Source organism: Ovis aries, chromosome 1 (assembly GCF_016772045.2).
Source record: "Ovis aries strain OAR_USU_Benz2616 breed Rambouillet chromosome 1, ARS-UI_Ramb_v3.0, whole genome shotgun sequence".
NCBI classification, from domain to species: Eukaryota; Metazoa; Chordata; class Mammalia; order Artiodactyla; family Bovidae; genus Ovis; species Ovis aries.
Window position 1 is genome coordinate 141522223 of NC_056054.1, and position 13515 is coordinate 141535737.

At 32.7% G+C, this 13515-nt stretch overlaps 1 protein-coding gene across 7 annotated transcripts in view; it reads right to left on the minus strand.

Moving 5' to 3' along the window:
* LOC121816219 (uncharacterized) overlaps positions 1-13515 on the minus strand; it is a 761897-nt gene that overhangs the window by 402728 nt on the left and 345654 nt on the right. For 2 of the 7 annotated variants that reach the window (XM_060416219.1, XM_060416215.1), the window contains exon 4: positions 1-4144. The exons of 3 other annotated variants lie outside the window; for them this stretch is intronic. In XM_060416219.1, coding sequence (XP_060272202.1) covers positions 4053-4144 — 92 coding nt within the window. In that variant the 3' untranslated portion in view covers positions 1-4052. 2 more of the 7 variants (XR_009600798.1, XR_009600793.1) reach the window with 1 other exon arrangement.

Genomic DNA, 13515 nt, shown 5'->3' on the forward strand with positions numbered 1-13515 from the left:
TTTTTGTTTTCTCACCCAAGAGGACAAGTGGGTAAATACAATTGATAATATGCCCAAAATTAAATGATATGTAAAACAAGAGTATAAGTTACTTTATGATACTTCATCTCACATCTCAGTTTTATAAAAATTCAATGATAATCAAGTAAGTTAAAGTTAGAGATACATTTATAAGCTGTCTGGTAGTTTTCAGAAATATTTTCTCAGGAACTCAGGAATGATTAGACAATTAACAAATTAATTATACAAATTAGTATTAGGGTAGATAATTAACAAAACATAAATATTTTGCTTGAAAAAGTATAAAGAAATAAATATAGATGTTTATTCAGGTAAATTAGAGAAATCAGAAAGATAGATTATACTATTTCCTGATATAAAAGGTAAATCTTTAAAGAAAAGCTGGAGTGTCTATTACTTTCCATGACTGACTTTCTCTTTATGTCTAGTCTTCATAATTGATTTAAATAGTTTTGTGTTTTAGACAGGTTGATAAATAGAAAACTTCTTTTCGACAGGTTGACAAATAGAAAACTTCTGAACCTGTTGACCTTTTAGTGGTCATAATTTACCTACAAAGAGGGAGTGAGAGGAAATTAGATAACATTGTGCTGGTAACTGTTTAACAACTGATTCTGAAAAAAGGGAAGAGGAAAAACAACTCTTATTTGTAGAATTTGCTGATTTCTATGGTGCAAATACTTCTGTCACAGCTGATTTCAAACAAGAAAATGCTGTCTCTTAAAAACAGAGATTAGGAAGGAGTAGAGTAGTAGCTCATCCAAGCTAGCTTCAGCATATCACTGAAATCAGGTCATATTAAGTATTTTATGAACAAAGCTGATTAAATAAATAACTTTGGAAAGCAGTGTCAAGTGTATGACCCTCTTAGGGATACACCACATATTTAGCTTTTAAATGTCCTGGAAAGTAGCTTATATGAGAAACCTATTTAAGATTGTTTAATATAATATCCCTCTCATAATTATTTGACTTTTGGTTTTTCTTTGGAGGGGGGGGGAGTTCCAGAACATCTTTCAGAAAAATAGTGTTTCATTAAATCCTATTAGGGAAGTGTGGTTCTGATTATACATTTCAAGTCTCACTGCATACATTATGGGCTTTCAGTAATCATAAATCAGTGACACTTATTTATATAGAAAGGTCTAGAGAAAAAGGTAGGAAAAGATACACTAGTATTGGTACCTAGAGAAGATACAGTCCTACACTTGATGAGATTGAATTATATTTAAGTAATTGATTCTTTAGTGCAATTACAGGTTTATTTATTTAATAGAGATATTTTATTGAGCATCTACTATATTCTATGCACTATTAGACATCAAGACATTGAAAATTTCAGTGCTTTTATCTCTTATATGCGTGAGTCTCCACCGTGTGTGCTTGTGTGCTCAGAGGCTCAGTCGTGTTGGACTCTTTGGGACCTGAAGATCTGTAGTTTCCTCTGTCCATGGGATTTTCCAGGCAAGAATACTGGAGTGGATTACCATATCTTCCTCTTCCAGGGGATCTAAAACCCAGGGATCAAATTCATGTCTCCTGCATTGGCAGATGGGTTCTTTACCACTGAACTGCCTGGGAGGCCCATTAGGCAAGGCCAATTTTAGTCCTTCTGTTTCTGATTTTATAGTGGGGAGGGAAAAATTCTAATGTTTAATTCTAAGGAATGTTTAAATCTAATCTAGTTAATCTATCTAATCTAGTTAATCTGAGTTAATCTAGTTACCTGAGTGGAATTTTGTTGCAAAATACAGGTAGTATGGACACATTACTCAGCTATTTAATACTTCAAATATAATCTTTCTTAAGGAAGGAGGCTGTTATTTTCCCCATAAGTACTCAGTATTAAATATCTGAGTATGCTAGTATGTTATAGTAGTATGTTTAAGCAATATTAGTATGTTAAAGCAGTAGCATTTCAGTAACTATCCATCTGAGTCTATGAAAATGTCTGTAAGTATTTAACCTATATCTACATTTGGCAAGTTAGTGTAGTTTATGTATACACATAAATATTCATAAAATTGAGCATGTTTTGAGAAACAAAAGAACAAGACTAATGGTTGAATGTTAATAGTAAAAAGAGCCCCAAGAATTCAGCTATCGATTTTGCAACAGATTTCTTGCAATAGCCTCTCTTTCCTTGAACCACAATCCACAAATTATCATGCAAACCATAAACCTTAGTGCATTTGCTTTTGTTTTGTTTTCCTTTAGAGAATTGAGAGGTAGATTTTTCCACAGAAGAAATAGCTGGCACTTGACCTTTGGCAGCAAGTATGATCTGCTGTTTCATCAAAGAAACTCTGATGTTGAATTACCTTAGCAGCACGTGAATTATTTCAAGAAACTACAACATGACTGCTTTAAGATACTGTGTTCACTGCTTATAGTAGTGTGTGAAGTATTATATGTTAAAAGAGTAACACTTTGGTAGTTCATTTTTTTAAATCCTATACGTTTTCCTTACCATAAAAGGATAGAAATAAATGTTTCTTATCACACTAAAAGAAAGGAAAAAAAAAAAAAAAAAACAAATGCATACCTTTAGCCATGAACCTAGCTCAAAACACACCATCACCATGAAGGAACACATCACAAAATTGCCTTCTGATTTCTCAACTGAGAGCACAAAATTGTTGCTATCATGGTCACCAACACTTAATTGCTTTTGTAATACTACAAGGTAATTTTCATTCAAAGTAGGTATTTGAAATGACTAGCTACATACAAGCCATATGGTGCTCATTTATAGTAACAAACATAACTTCTAAAAAATAAATTTAATGAAAGTTGTTTTATACTTTGCCCTTTGGAACCTTCTTTACTTTCTTTCTTCCTAATTTTAACAATACACTTAAAAATTGCTCCAAGTATAACCTGCATGGAATATCTAGAGTTAATTGTCCATCGTTGGAAGAAAGACAAATATGAACTTTTCTAATATTCAGTTATGGTACATTGTTATAGGAACATTTTATCTATCTATATTATGGCTACATTTTTGTAACTTAGACTGATCCTTAATAATACAGAATAAGCTGTATTTTATATTTGTCAACTTTTTATCCAAATAGCTTTAGCTGCCAATGCAGCATATCATAAAATTCAACTTTAACAACTTAACATTTCACAGAAAAGGAAAAAAAAAAACCTCTATATGTTCATTGATGTATCAAGCAATGAACAAAATATAAATACATGAATTAGAAACAGAACTACTGTCAGAGGCTCATAATTTTGGCATAGATCTGAATTCACTATAAGCATCTTTCAAGAGGCAGAGGAAACGCCACACTTTCTTAGCTTTCACTTCCACAGCAAGGAAGTTTCTCACCAAATCTACCTTTCCCCATGAGATGTAACCGTGGAAATGAACATAAACAGGGGATGAGCCAGGGCAGGAAATCAAAGAGAATCAGAACAGAGAGATTCACAAGAGCATATATTCTATCTTATAGTCCAGCAAAACATGGAAATATTTTTAAATGCTATCCATCATAAAGTTATATTAACAATAGGCTTCATGATCCTGCCATGGAATGGGAGGTATTATCTTGACCCTTGACCTCTGCTCACAGAAAAGCCTGAGAAATGAAAATCATGTTTATCATGGCTCTTCATTTTATACAACTTTACTGTCTTTTCTTAAACTGGTTTAAGAAAAAAAAAAAATTCTATTCTGAAATAGCCCAAGTCTGGTTCTTAATAGTCATGTGACTTTTTTTTTTTTTTCTGCCAGCCATGTGCTCCGTATCATTTTACTCTGAAATAACTATGCGGATTTCAGCTCAACCTGCCTTTGCTTATAATGCATGACATACCCCGTGAGGGAGCCTGAGAACAGGCTCCCTTGAAAAGCAAGGTTCTCATAGTTGGCCTGTAACCATGGAAGCAGATGCCGTTTTCTTCTTACCCCTGCTTACCTCTTTGCAGCCTCGAGCTGCTCCCTATTGTTAAAAGGGGTACGCCTTGATTTTTCTTCATCATGACCGAACTTGCCTCTTCTTCAAAGGGCATGATGCTGCAGGTCATTGGTCTAGACTGTTTGCACGGTCCAGAGAACAGCCTTGATGTAACCCTTGCTCCGTCTGAGCCACACCACCAGCCGTGCATCTGTAGACTGTAGGGGGACATTGGAGATCTGTATTTGAAAAGAAGTCTGTCTGATTTTGCCATTGTGCCTTTTCACTCATCGATCGAATGAATATCGAACCTTCTGTCGTTGCATGTGTGAAATAGATAGCTTAGCAAGCACTTTTGTGCCCAACCTGTGCAGTGGGCCAAAAAAGGTTTTCCTTTTAGTCTCAAGAATTTTTTTCTTCAGACTATGAATTTCGTGTTAGCTTAAATTGTTTGTGTGTTTTTATTTCATCCAACTGTTAGGATGACTGAATTACTTCATCAGCAGTGACTTTCTTTTGAAGGAACATTTTCTTTTTGTCAACTATATTTTGGTTTTTGGTTTTTGTCTTTTGTAGCTTTTTATGATTCAGTTTAACTCATTTGTAACTAGAAGTGGTATAATTGTATCCTGTTAAGCCAGAAAGTTGAGGTTTCTTAAGAAGATGGTTAGATGATATCTATCATTTAACAGATTTAATTTCAGAAAAGTGAACTTGAACTGCCTCAAGGTAATTTCAGTGATTTGTAAGAGTAAGTAAATCAAATAATCATATTGATTTTGAGTTAAACAAAATGTTTGATAAACTATGTGAAGGGAAAATTTTTTCTTTGTTTTTCCCCTTTTAAAAAATTGTGAAAGTGTTAGTCTGGAATATTTAAATATACTTAAAGGCACATAAATGTATTACTCTCATTTGCTATGTTAAATAATACCATATATTTATAATTTGTATCTTATGGCATGATTTAATTAGAAAGTATACAATATGAAAATAAGTTGTTGACATTTAATTTTTAATACTATTATAATTCATTGCTTTTTATCAATAACTTATGGTAACAATAACCGATGACCATAATCCCACCTGCTCATTCTAAAACATTATTTTACTGATTCTTTAAAAAAAATCAGAATCAAAATGCTTGATATGGTTTTTTTCAATATATTGCTTAGTAAGCATTGTCTATGTGTATCAGTTTTTGTTTTGTTTTGTTTTGTTTTAAGAAACCACTATCCCATACTTCAAGGCATACCTATTTTCTCTAATTGCCACAGGCAAAGGGGAGGTCCATGACAGAATAAAGAAGGTTATTGTGACAGATGAAACATAATTCACAATGAATACTCTTTTCATCCAACCTTAAGTAGCAGAGGATTCTTTCCAAGCTGAATTTGGTGGCAGAATGTATGAGCTGATTTTATTAACATATAAAGACAGGCTAAAGACAGAAAACCTATTTCTCTTCAGCTGGATGGAGGTTATTTCGTGTGTATCTGTTTAGGGGTCTTATTTTGTTCACCTCAAATAGAAGAAATGCTGGACAGAAGAGAGTCTGAAGAATCGGAGGGAGTAGGTGGGGAGGGTAGGAAATAAGAAACTGAAAGCAATAAAAGTTGGAATTTTCTATGCCAGATAATGAAAAATGAGTTAAAACTATTTCTACATTCTTTGGCATGCACATGAAATAGTCAAACGTGTTTTCAACAAACATATGAGCTGCAAAAGTAGGTAAATTTTATTTCATAAGCTTTAATTTCCTTAGATGATTATTTTTGTATTTTTCATATTCTTAATTTCAAATGGTATATTAGATTTCCAGATGCTGTCAGGGTTCAAATTAGGGCTTAACACTAAATATCAATTAAATAAGTATGTGTTTGTTTGGTTATTTTATTTGCTTTCAGTTAATTGTTTTGTTTTTAATGGCAGAGTTTTATTTGATCTTTATAAAACTTTAATATTCAAGTATAAATAATTTTTACTTTCTTTTTTTTTTACTAACGAGGACAGATTTTAAATTGACTAAAAGACAAACAGGCAAACAAAAATCTTTACTTGATACAATATCTGTGAATCACAAGAAAATTCCAGACTACTAAATCCATTCCATCTTTTTTGTTTTAAACAGAATTTTCTTTACAGCAACCATTTGAAATTACTTATTTTTGAAATATTTTTTGCATTTCTGCTTTATTTTCAAATACTTTCTAGGAGTTGTAAAGTAGTTTTCTGTAAATAAAAGGAAAAGGAAGTGGTTGTTCTGTCTGCTAGCATATCTACTATTACAGAATTTACAATAAAGTGCTATTTCTCTGCTATGTTCTTGCCAATCATACTTTGTTCTTCTGAGGAATGAAAGAAAAATCTAAATTGTTCTTTTTCAATATAACAGATATATTACATATTTCAAATATTGTAATGAATAATTCAGAAGCAATGAAATCATGTAGGTATTCACTAGAAGGCATAAAAACTATAATCTGCAGCTACTGCTGTTATATTTTTTTCCTTAAAGTACTATAATATGATTCTTTACAATGTATCAAGTATACAACTTGAATTAAATAAAGCGACTTCAATTATTTAAGTTGGTTTTGTAGTTAAAAATTTAAAAAAAATATGCAATAAGATTCTTTCACTTTTAAATTTGTTAACATCACTACAAATACTTATTGCTGCATTAAATATTTGTTTCTATTAACCAGATTTTCATTTCTCCTTATATTGTAATTGAATTGTTACTTTTAAAAATGCAGTAATTTAAAAATAAAATAAAGTGACTATTGTATAATTTCAGAAAATATAAGAAATTATATAATCCCCATTGATCTGTTGATTAAAATTGAAATCTCCTATATCCCCTATGAAAATAATACTGAAGTGAATCACATATCTAGGGAATATTTTCAGAATATTTTATATGCTTTTGTTAATACAAATAGAAGGTAATCTTTAAACAAAATAAGAATTCCAAAGGATAAGTATATGTATATATTTATTATTGCCAGATCATCTACAGAGATTTCCTACTTGTAGTTTTCAAATCCTTCCTAATAACTACTCTGTAGAAACATGTGAAGGCATACACCTTTTGCATTTGCTAAAATTTTCTTCTGCTGCTGTTATTTCATAAATATGGCTTTATATAATTCATTTGAAATATGTGTGTAATTTATGAGTTGAAAGTATGAAGGAGATGAATGGGAACTAAAGTGATGTTTTTAATTAAACAGAAGGGAAAGAAGAACACTTTAAGAATGATGAAGTTGATACAGGAATTATTGAAATGTTGTGTTTCATAGTATAATGTTTTTAGAGAAGTTTAATTTTATTCATGATTGAACTTATAATCAAATAGTAAGGTATGTTGAATGATCACATTTTAAAGTAAAATTCATTTGCACTCATTGAGTATTATAAAATAATATGAGAAAATAATTATATTCATTCGAGAATGAGATTTTTCTTTTGTTATCACGTGATAGTTCTTTAAAAAATGGCATTTGCAACCTGAAAGTGATATCATTAAATACATTTTTAATTAACCTGTATATTCAACAGAGTACTGCAAAAAAATAATTAAAATAGTGGGAAGTGTATTTGATTGTCATGTACAATCTCTGCAGAGTCAACCTCTTTCTTACTCAAAATATATTTCCTGTGTTTTGGGCAAGGATATTTTTCATATCGCTTTCTTTTTCCTCCCCCTCCCTAAAACACATTTTGCTCTAAACTTCTGAACCAATCACTAGGAAAGACACAAACAGCAGTAGCAGTTCAGGAAGCAGCCCTGTGAATGTAAAAAAAAAAAAAAAAAAAAATCACAGACTTTGATTTTATAAGACAAGTTGGATAGGAGTCAAAACTGCCACATGCAGTGTGAAAAAATGCCACCCTGGTGTGAACAAAAGGTTTAAAATGGAGTCAAGAAGCGTGCAAGCCTGATGTCTAAGCTTTTCCTGTGAATTGTCTGCCACAACCTGCAGGGTATCAAGTGGGCTAGGAAAAACAGAGAGAGCTCTTGGAAGCTACAACTGAGAAACATCGGCAGTCAAATGTGTTAGTTGTTTTTTTTTTTTTTTAATTTTGTTTTGTTTTGTCTCATCTAAGCATCATTACACTAAACTGTTTTACCCAAAACATAAAACAAATCCAAAAAAAGCCACATAATTTGTGAAGAAACTGTTGCTTAGAAATGAATTGTTACTTTTTTCCTCTTTTTTTTGCATTCCTTCATTTATAGCAAAGTGAAGTTCCTAACTGTATGTCATATTTTCAGTTCTATGTTTTGTGGGCCTGAGTTTTATTTATGGAGGGTGAGTAGGGGAAAAGTCTTATAAAATCCTGACTACCAGAGTAAAAATTATAGCACACATGTTTGCTTATTCTCTAAATTATCAAGGAAAGAATGAGAGGAAGGGACTCAGAGTTCACTATTGGAAACAAGCATTTCATATCTTAATAAATAATACAGTGATAACTCTGAATGAATATTCAGCAGGAATAGTCCTTCAGAAAACATACTATTATGATGGATTAGTAAAATATACTAGTATTACACCTTACTTAATATATTAGAATATAAAAATTTACTCCGCAACCAAAAATGTTTATTTTTAAAAAAAATCAGTTAAATCCAAGGTTAAACTATCATCATACACTTAAAAGCCAAAAGAAGTAATTCAATTTTAAGGACAATTAAAAACTATACCACTATGTTATAACCCACACCTCAATCATCTTAGTATGTTTATACAGGCAAATATGAATGCTAATTACACCATAAATTATGAATAGCATTTAAAGAAAGTAACATATCCTAAGTGATTGTGATATAATCAATACAACACATCTAAATGCAAAAAGAAACATCTTTGATGAGCATTGAAAAGATTCTTAAACTTTGAAGCCAGGTTTATTACATTTGCATCTTATCTCATTAAGGATTGGGTCCAAAGCCAGCAAATCCCATCGGTTATGAATGCAGGTCAAGACAGGAACATTTTTCTATTTACTCTTTGCAACACTGGATAGAAATCAATCTGTTACTTTCATTACAACCACACAATCAATTCCATTTAAAGTATAATACAACAGCCAAGTCCAAGGACAATATGGATCCTTGAAAAAAGCTCATACCATCTGCAGGCTATATTTGATATAGCTCCTGGTGAATTGTTTTCTTTCTAATTAGTGTACATGGTCATTTAAAGCAAACATGCCTAAACTGATATTGCAACATAGGATCCAAGAATAATTAATAGTATAGTCTTTGTCAAAGCTGCATTAAAATATCATTCTTTAAAACAATGAAAAAGCTTACAAGAGCGATACTCTCTCACTGACTCCAGTTTGAGCAAAAAATTATTATATAACCACTTTATAGTCCACAAAAATTATGCACAATAAAAATTCTACCTTGAAATTCATATATCAGATCCTTTTACAATTGGTTCCTCTCATCTCTCAAAAAAAAGACTTAATCCTTATAAACTTTATCATATCCCCAAATTATCAAAATATTTGCTTTAATGAGTTCTCTTGCGCAAAGCATAGCTCAGTAAACAAAAGAAATATGTCCATTGTGCAATCCATTTACACATAACAGAACCATCATGTCAATCATTTTTAAATATTAAAATTAAGATAATCTTTTACTTTCACAAATTATTTGAAAGCACAAGATAAGCCCCTGTACAGCAACATTAATGTTAGTTGAATAAATTATCTTTCCTTTATTTTATAAATGAAGATAGTTTCCTTTTACACATCGATTTCAAGCATTGCAATTTACATATCTCCCAATTTCCTCAAACATAGAATAAATGAAAGCCTTCAAGAAGGGCACTATTTACAATTGTCTCAGATATAATTTTAAAAATATATTTGTTATTCAAATATATTCTGTCCATTCCATATAAAAGGAATAACTCAAATTTAAATCAAATAATTTGGTTTTTTTTTTAATCAAAACACTATGTCATTTATACAAATCACATGACCCTGAAATTCTGGACTTTGGGAAAGCTTTCTTTGTAGAAAAACACAGCTCAAATTTTGTTTCAATAATTTTCTTTCTGCAAAATACTATGAGGACATGCTCCTCTGTCAGTAGTCAGTGATGATTTTACTGTCACTATTGTTGATAAAATTCCCTTTCTAATGATAGAAAGTAGTTCCTAGACCTGGGCTTTCCTCAAACAGTCTGTAAATAAAATCTGAGATAAGAAGATACTCTTGTGTGTTTTAAGGGGTCCTACACATTTCTGTACAAGGGGGTCACAAAGAGTCATATATGACTGAGCAACCGAACAAAAACAGCAACAACAATAAAATATTTCTGACCACAAAGGGAGATTTTTTTTGCTACATTTCTCTCATAAACAAGTTTAGGCCAATGAGCCCATAGTCTCTAGACAGACTGTCACTACCTAGGAGACATTCTTCTTCAACACAGAACTCAATTTCAGATAGTCATAATAGCCTTGAGTGGGGTCACTGTTGAGTTGTGCTTTCTTGTGCTTTATGGCGTTCGCAACTGGAAGCATCTAATTCTATTCCTGTTCTTTCTTATCTGCCTGCTAGACTACCTTTTTCAGACTGAGCAGGAACCACAGCCAAAGAGGATTTTCAAAAATCATGATCTGGGCCCACATGAACTTGAAGCAAATTCAAAACAAGAAGGGAAAAGTGAGGTAGACTAAGTTTTTCTGACAGCAATTCAGAAGAAAGACATCAGAAAGGACTAGGGCACACAGATTCAGTTTAGAGTGAAGGTTAGCCTGGGCCATTCATAATACAATGTCTTAAAAACTAGAAAAGGCATTTCAAGTAAATGCGCTAAAACACAAAAAGAAGAAAAGAAGTACTTTATGTTTAAGTTCAGGTAAGTGATATATGCACTATTGATGATATGCATAAAATACATAGCCAACGAGAAACTACTGTATAGCACAGAGAACTCTAGTTGGTGCTCTGTGATGACCTAGGGAAGGAAATCCAAAAAAAGAGGGGATGTATGTATACATATAGCTAATTCCCTGCTGGTGCTAGTGGTAAAGAATCCATCTGCCAATGCAGCAGACACAAGGAACACGGGTTAGATCCCTGGGTTGAGAAGATTTCCTGGAGGAGGAAATGGCAACCCATTCCAGTATTCTTGTCTGGAAAATTCTATGGGCAGAGGAGCCTGGTGGTCTAAAGTCCATGGGACCATGAATGAGCAACTGAACACACACAAACATACACACACACACACACACATAGTCGATTCACCTTGCTGTCCAGTAGAAAATAACACAACATTGTAAAGCAACTATACTCCCATAATTTAAAAATAAGTAAATAAATGCATGCAAACAACTTAAAAACACCTGTGGATTGATCTGCATATGCTTATTAACTTTGATTTTAATTCACATGTTGTTTTTAAATGTTCCTAAGAAATCACACAGAGAACAATCCTGAAAACTATGGCTTTTAAACTCGCATCCCTAAAATAGTATTTAATATTTTAAGTTTCATATTCAATTCAAGTTTAATATTTTAAGTTTCATATTCAATTCACAAATGGGTTCATCTTTCACTTTCTATCCAAGTTTATCTGGAATGCAGGGTTTCCTAAAGGAAGATCAGAATCACTAACTATATTTTCTTAGTTTCTTTATTTTTCTTCAATATTTGAAAAACAAGTAGGGCTATGTGTAATTTATTTTTCCTTTTTTACATTAAAATTTTTCTATGGAAGTTCAGCTTTTGTATGTCCAATGATACTTTCTTTATTGAAGAGATTTTATAGAAATCTAAGTAATATTATTTACCATTACTTTTTCACTGGCTGAATCACATTTTGAAAAAAAATGAACTAAAACTGATAAATTTATCATATTATAGAAAAATATAATACTTCCTAAGTGGGCAGTGAAAATTTTATATGCTTTCATTGTTGATCTGGACTGTAGATGCAATGCAGTCTATTAGCTATACTGTTCTCTAAACAAAGAAAATACGTATCATTCTGACTTTAGGAGAAAATGTCTCAGCCAATATGATTTCTCAGAGTAAAGTCTCAAGTTCTAATCTGTTTCTAGATGCCCAGTACCCTGGCTCACACGTCTCAATTTCTACCTAATTTGAAAAATAAAATTGAGATATTTGGAGCATTATAGTCTTTGCTATCAAAAGCCACAATACCTCAAATGTATGTATTTGACTATGAATCACTGTTTTTAAAATGGAAAAAAAAACCTGACATTTCTACCTATATTTCACTTTTTAAAGCTGATAAAAAATTTTGAACATGACAGTATTTGTGTAAAGTGTTATTTTATAATACTTTTTTGGTCCATTCAGACCAAAAAAAAAAAAGAAAATGAAATATTAATGGTTCACTCATGTCCTACTGTTTGTGACCCCATGGTCTGGGGCTCACCAGGCTCCTCCGTCCATGGGATTTTCCAGGCAAGAATACTGGAGTGGGTTGCCATGCCCTCCTCCAGAGGATCTTCTCAACCCAGGGATTGGACCTGGGTCTCCTGAATTGCAGGCAGACATTTTACTATCTGAGCCACCAGGGAAGCTCCTGACCAAAAAATGTTATATATAATTTTAAAGATTAATATGATAAGCCTTGAAAACTTGCAATAAACTGACAACTGTTCTTTGGGGTTGTGGATCATTTAATACAGGTCTGTTGTCAAAACAATCATTTCTGAGATGATTTATAAAGTGAAATAGATACTGACAATATTTTATATCAAGTCTTAAATCTACTAATTCAGCCAACTAACATGTTTTAATTGCCTTTGTGCTTTCCCAAGTTTTTGAGGATATTGTCCATTCAACAAATATTTGTTGCATATCTATTCAGCAATATTTTGGATGCTAAATATGTAATTATACATTTCTTAAAAGTGATTATGTGCTACGATGTAGAATAAGGAGACTGAAAGGAGGAGAGAGTTCAGGATTTCCCAGACAAGAATACTGGAATGGGTTTCCACTTCCTACCCCAGGGACTCTTCCCAACCCAGGGATCAAACCCCATCTCCAGTGTCTCCCGAACTGGCAGGCAGATTTTTTAGCACTGAGCCACCTGGGAAGCCCTTCCACATAGAGAAGGTAGTCGGGAAAGGTCAAGAGGAAAGGTCTCCAGAGGCAAAGGGTGAAATGAGACTTAAAAAATGAGAATGGCCAAGCCATGGGAAGAACAGCATTTGGTTTCTCCACTAGGATGTGAGGGACCCAAGGCAGGAAGACACCCAGCATACTGAAAGCAATACATGGAGATCAGGACTGCTAGCACACAGTCAGAGGTCAGAGGAGGATGGACTGCAGCTGGGATGCAGGAGCAGGAACTCACCACTCAAGGACTAACAGGCCTGCAGGGAGGAGTTTGGATCTTATTCCCAGGGTAGCGGGAGCCTCCCGAGACAGAATCTCTCAGGAATGATGATAGATACGAAAACTTTTTAACATCTGTAAATTCTGGGACCATCAGGTATGACTTAATATATTAAGCAGTGGTTGTTAACAATGTAAAAAATAATCCTGTATCATCTGGGGAATAATTCAGGCTTCCTAAATC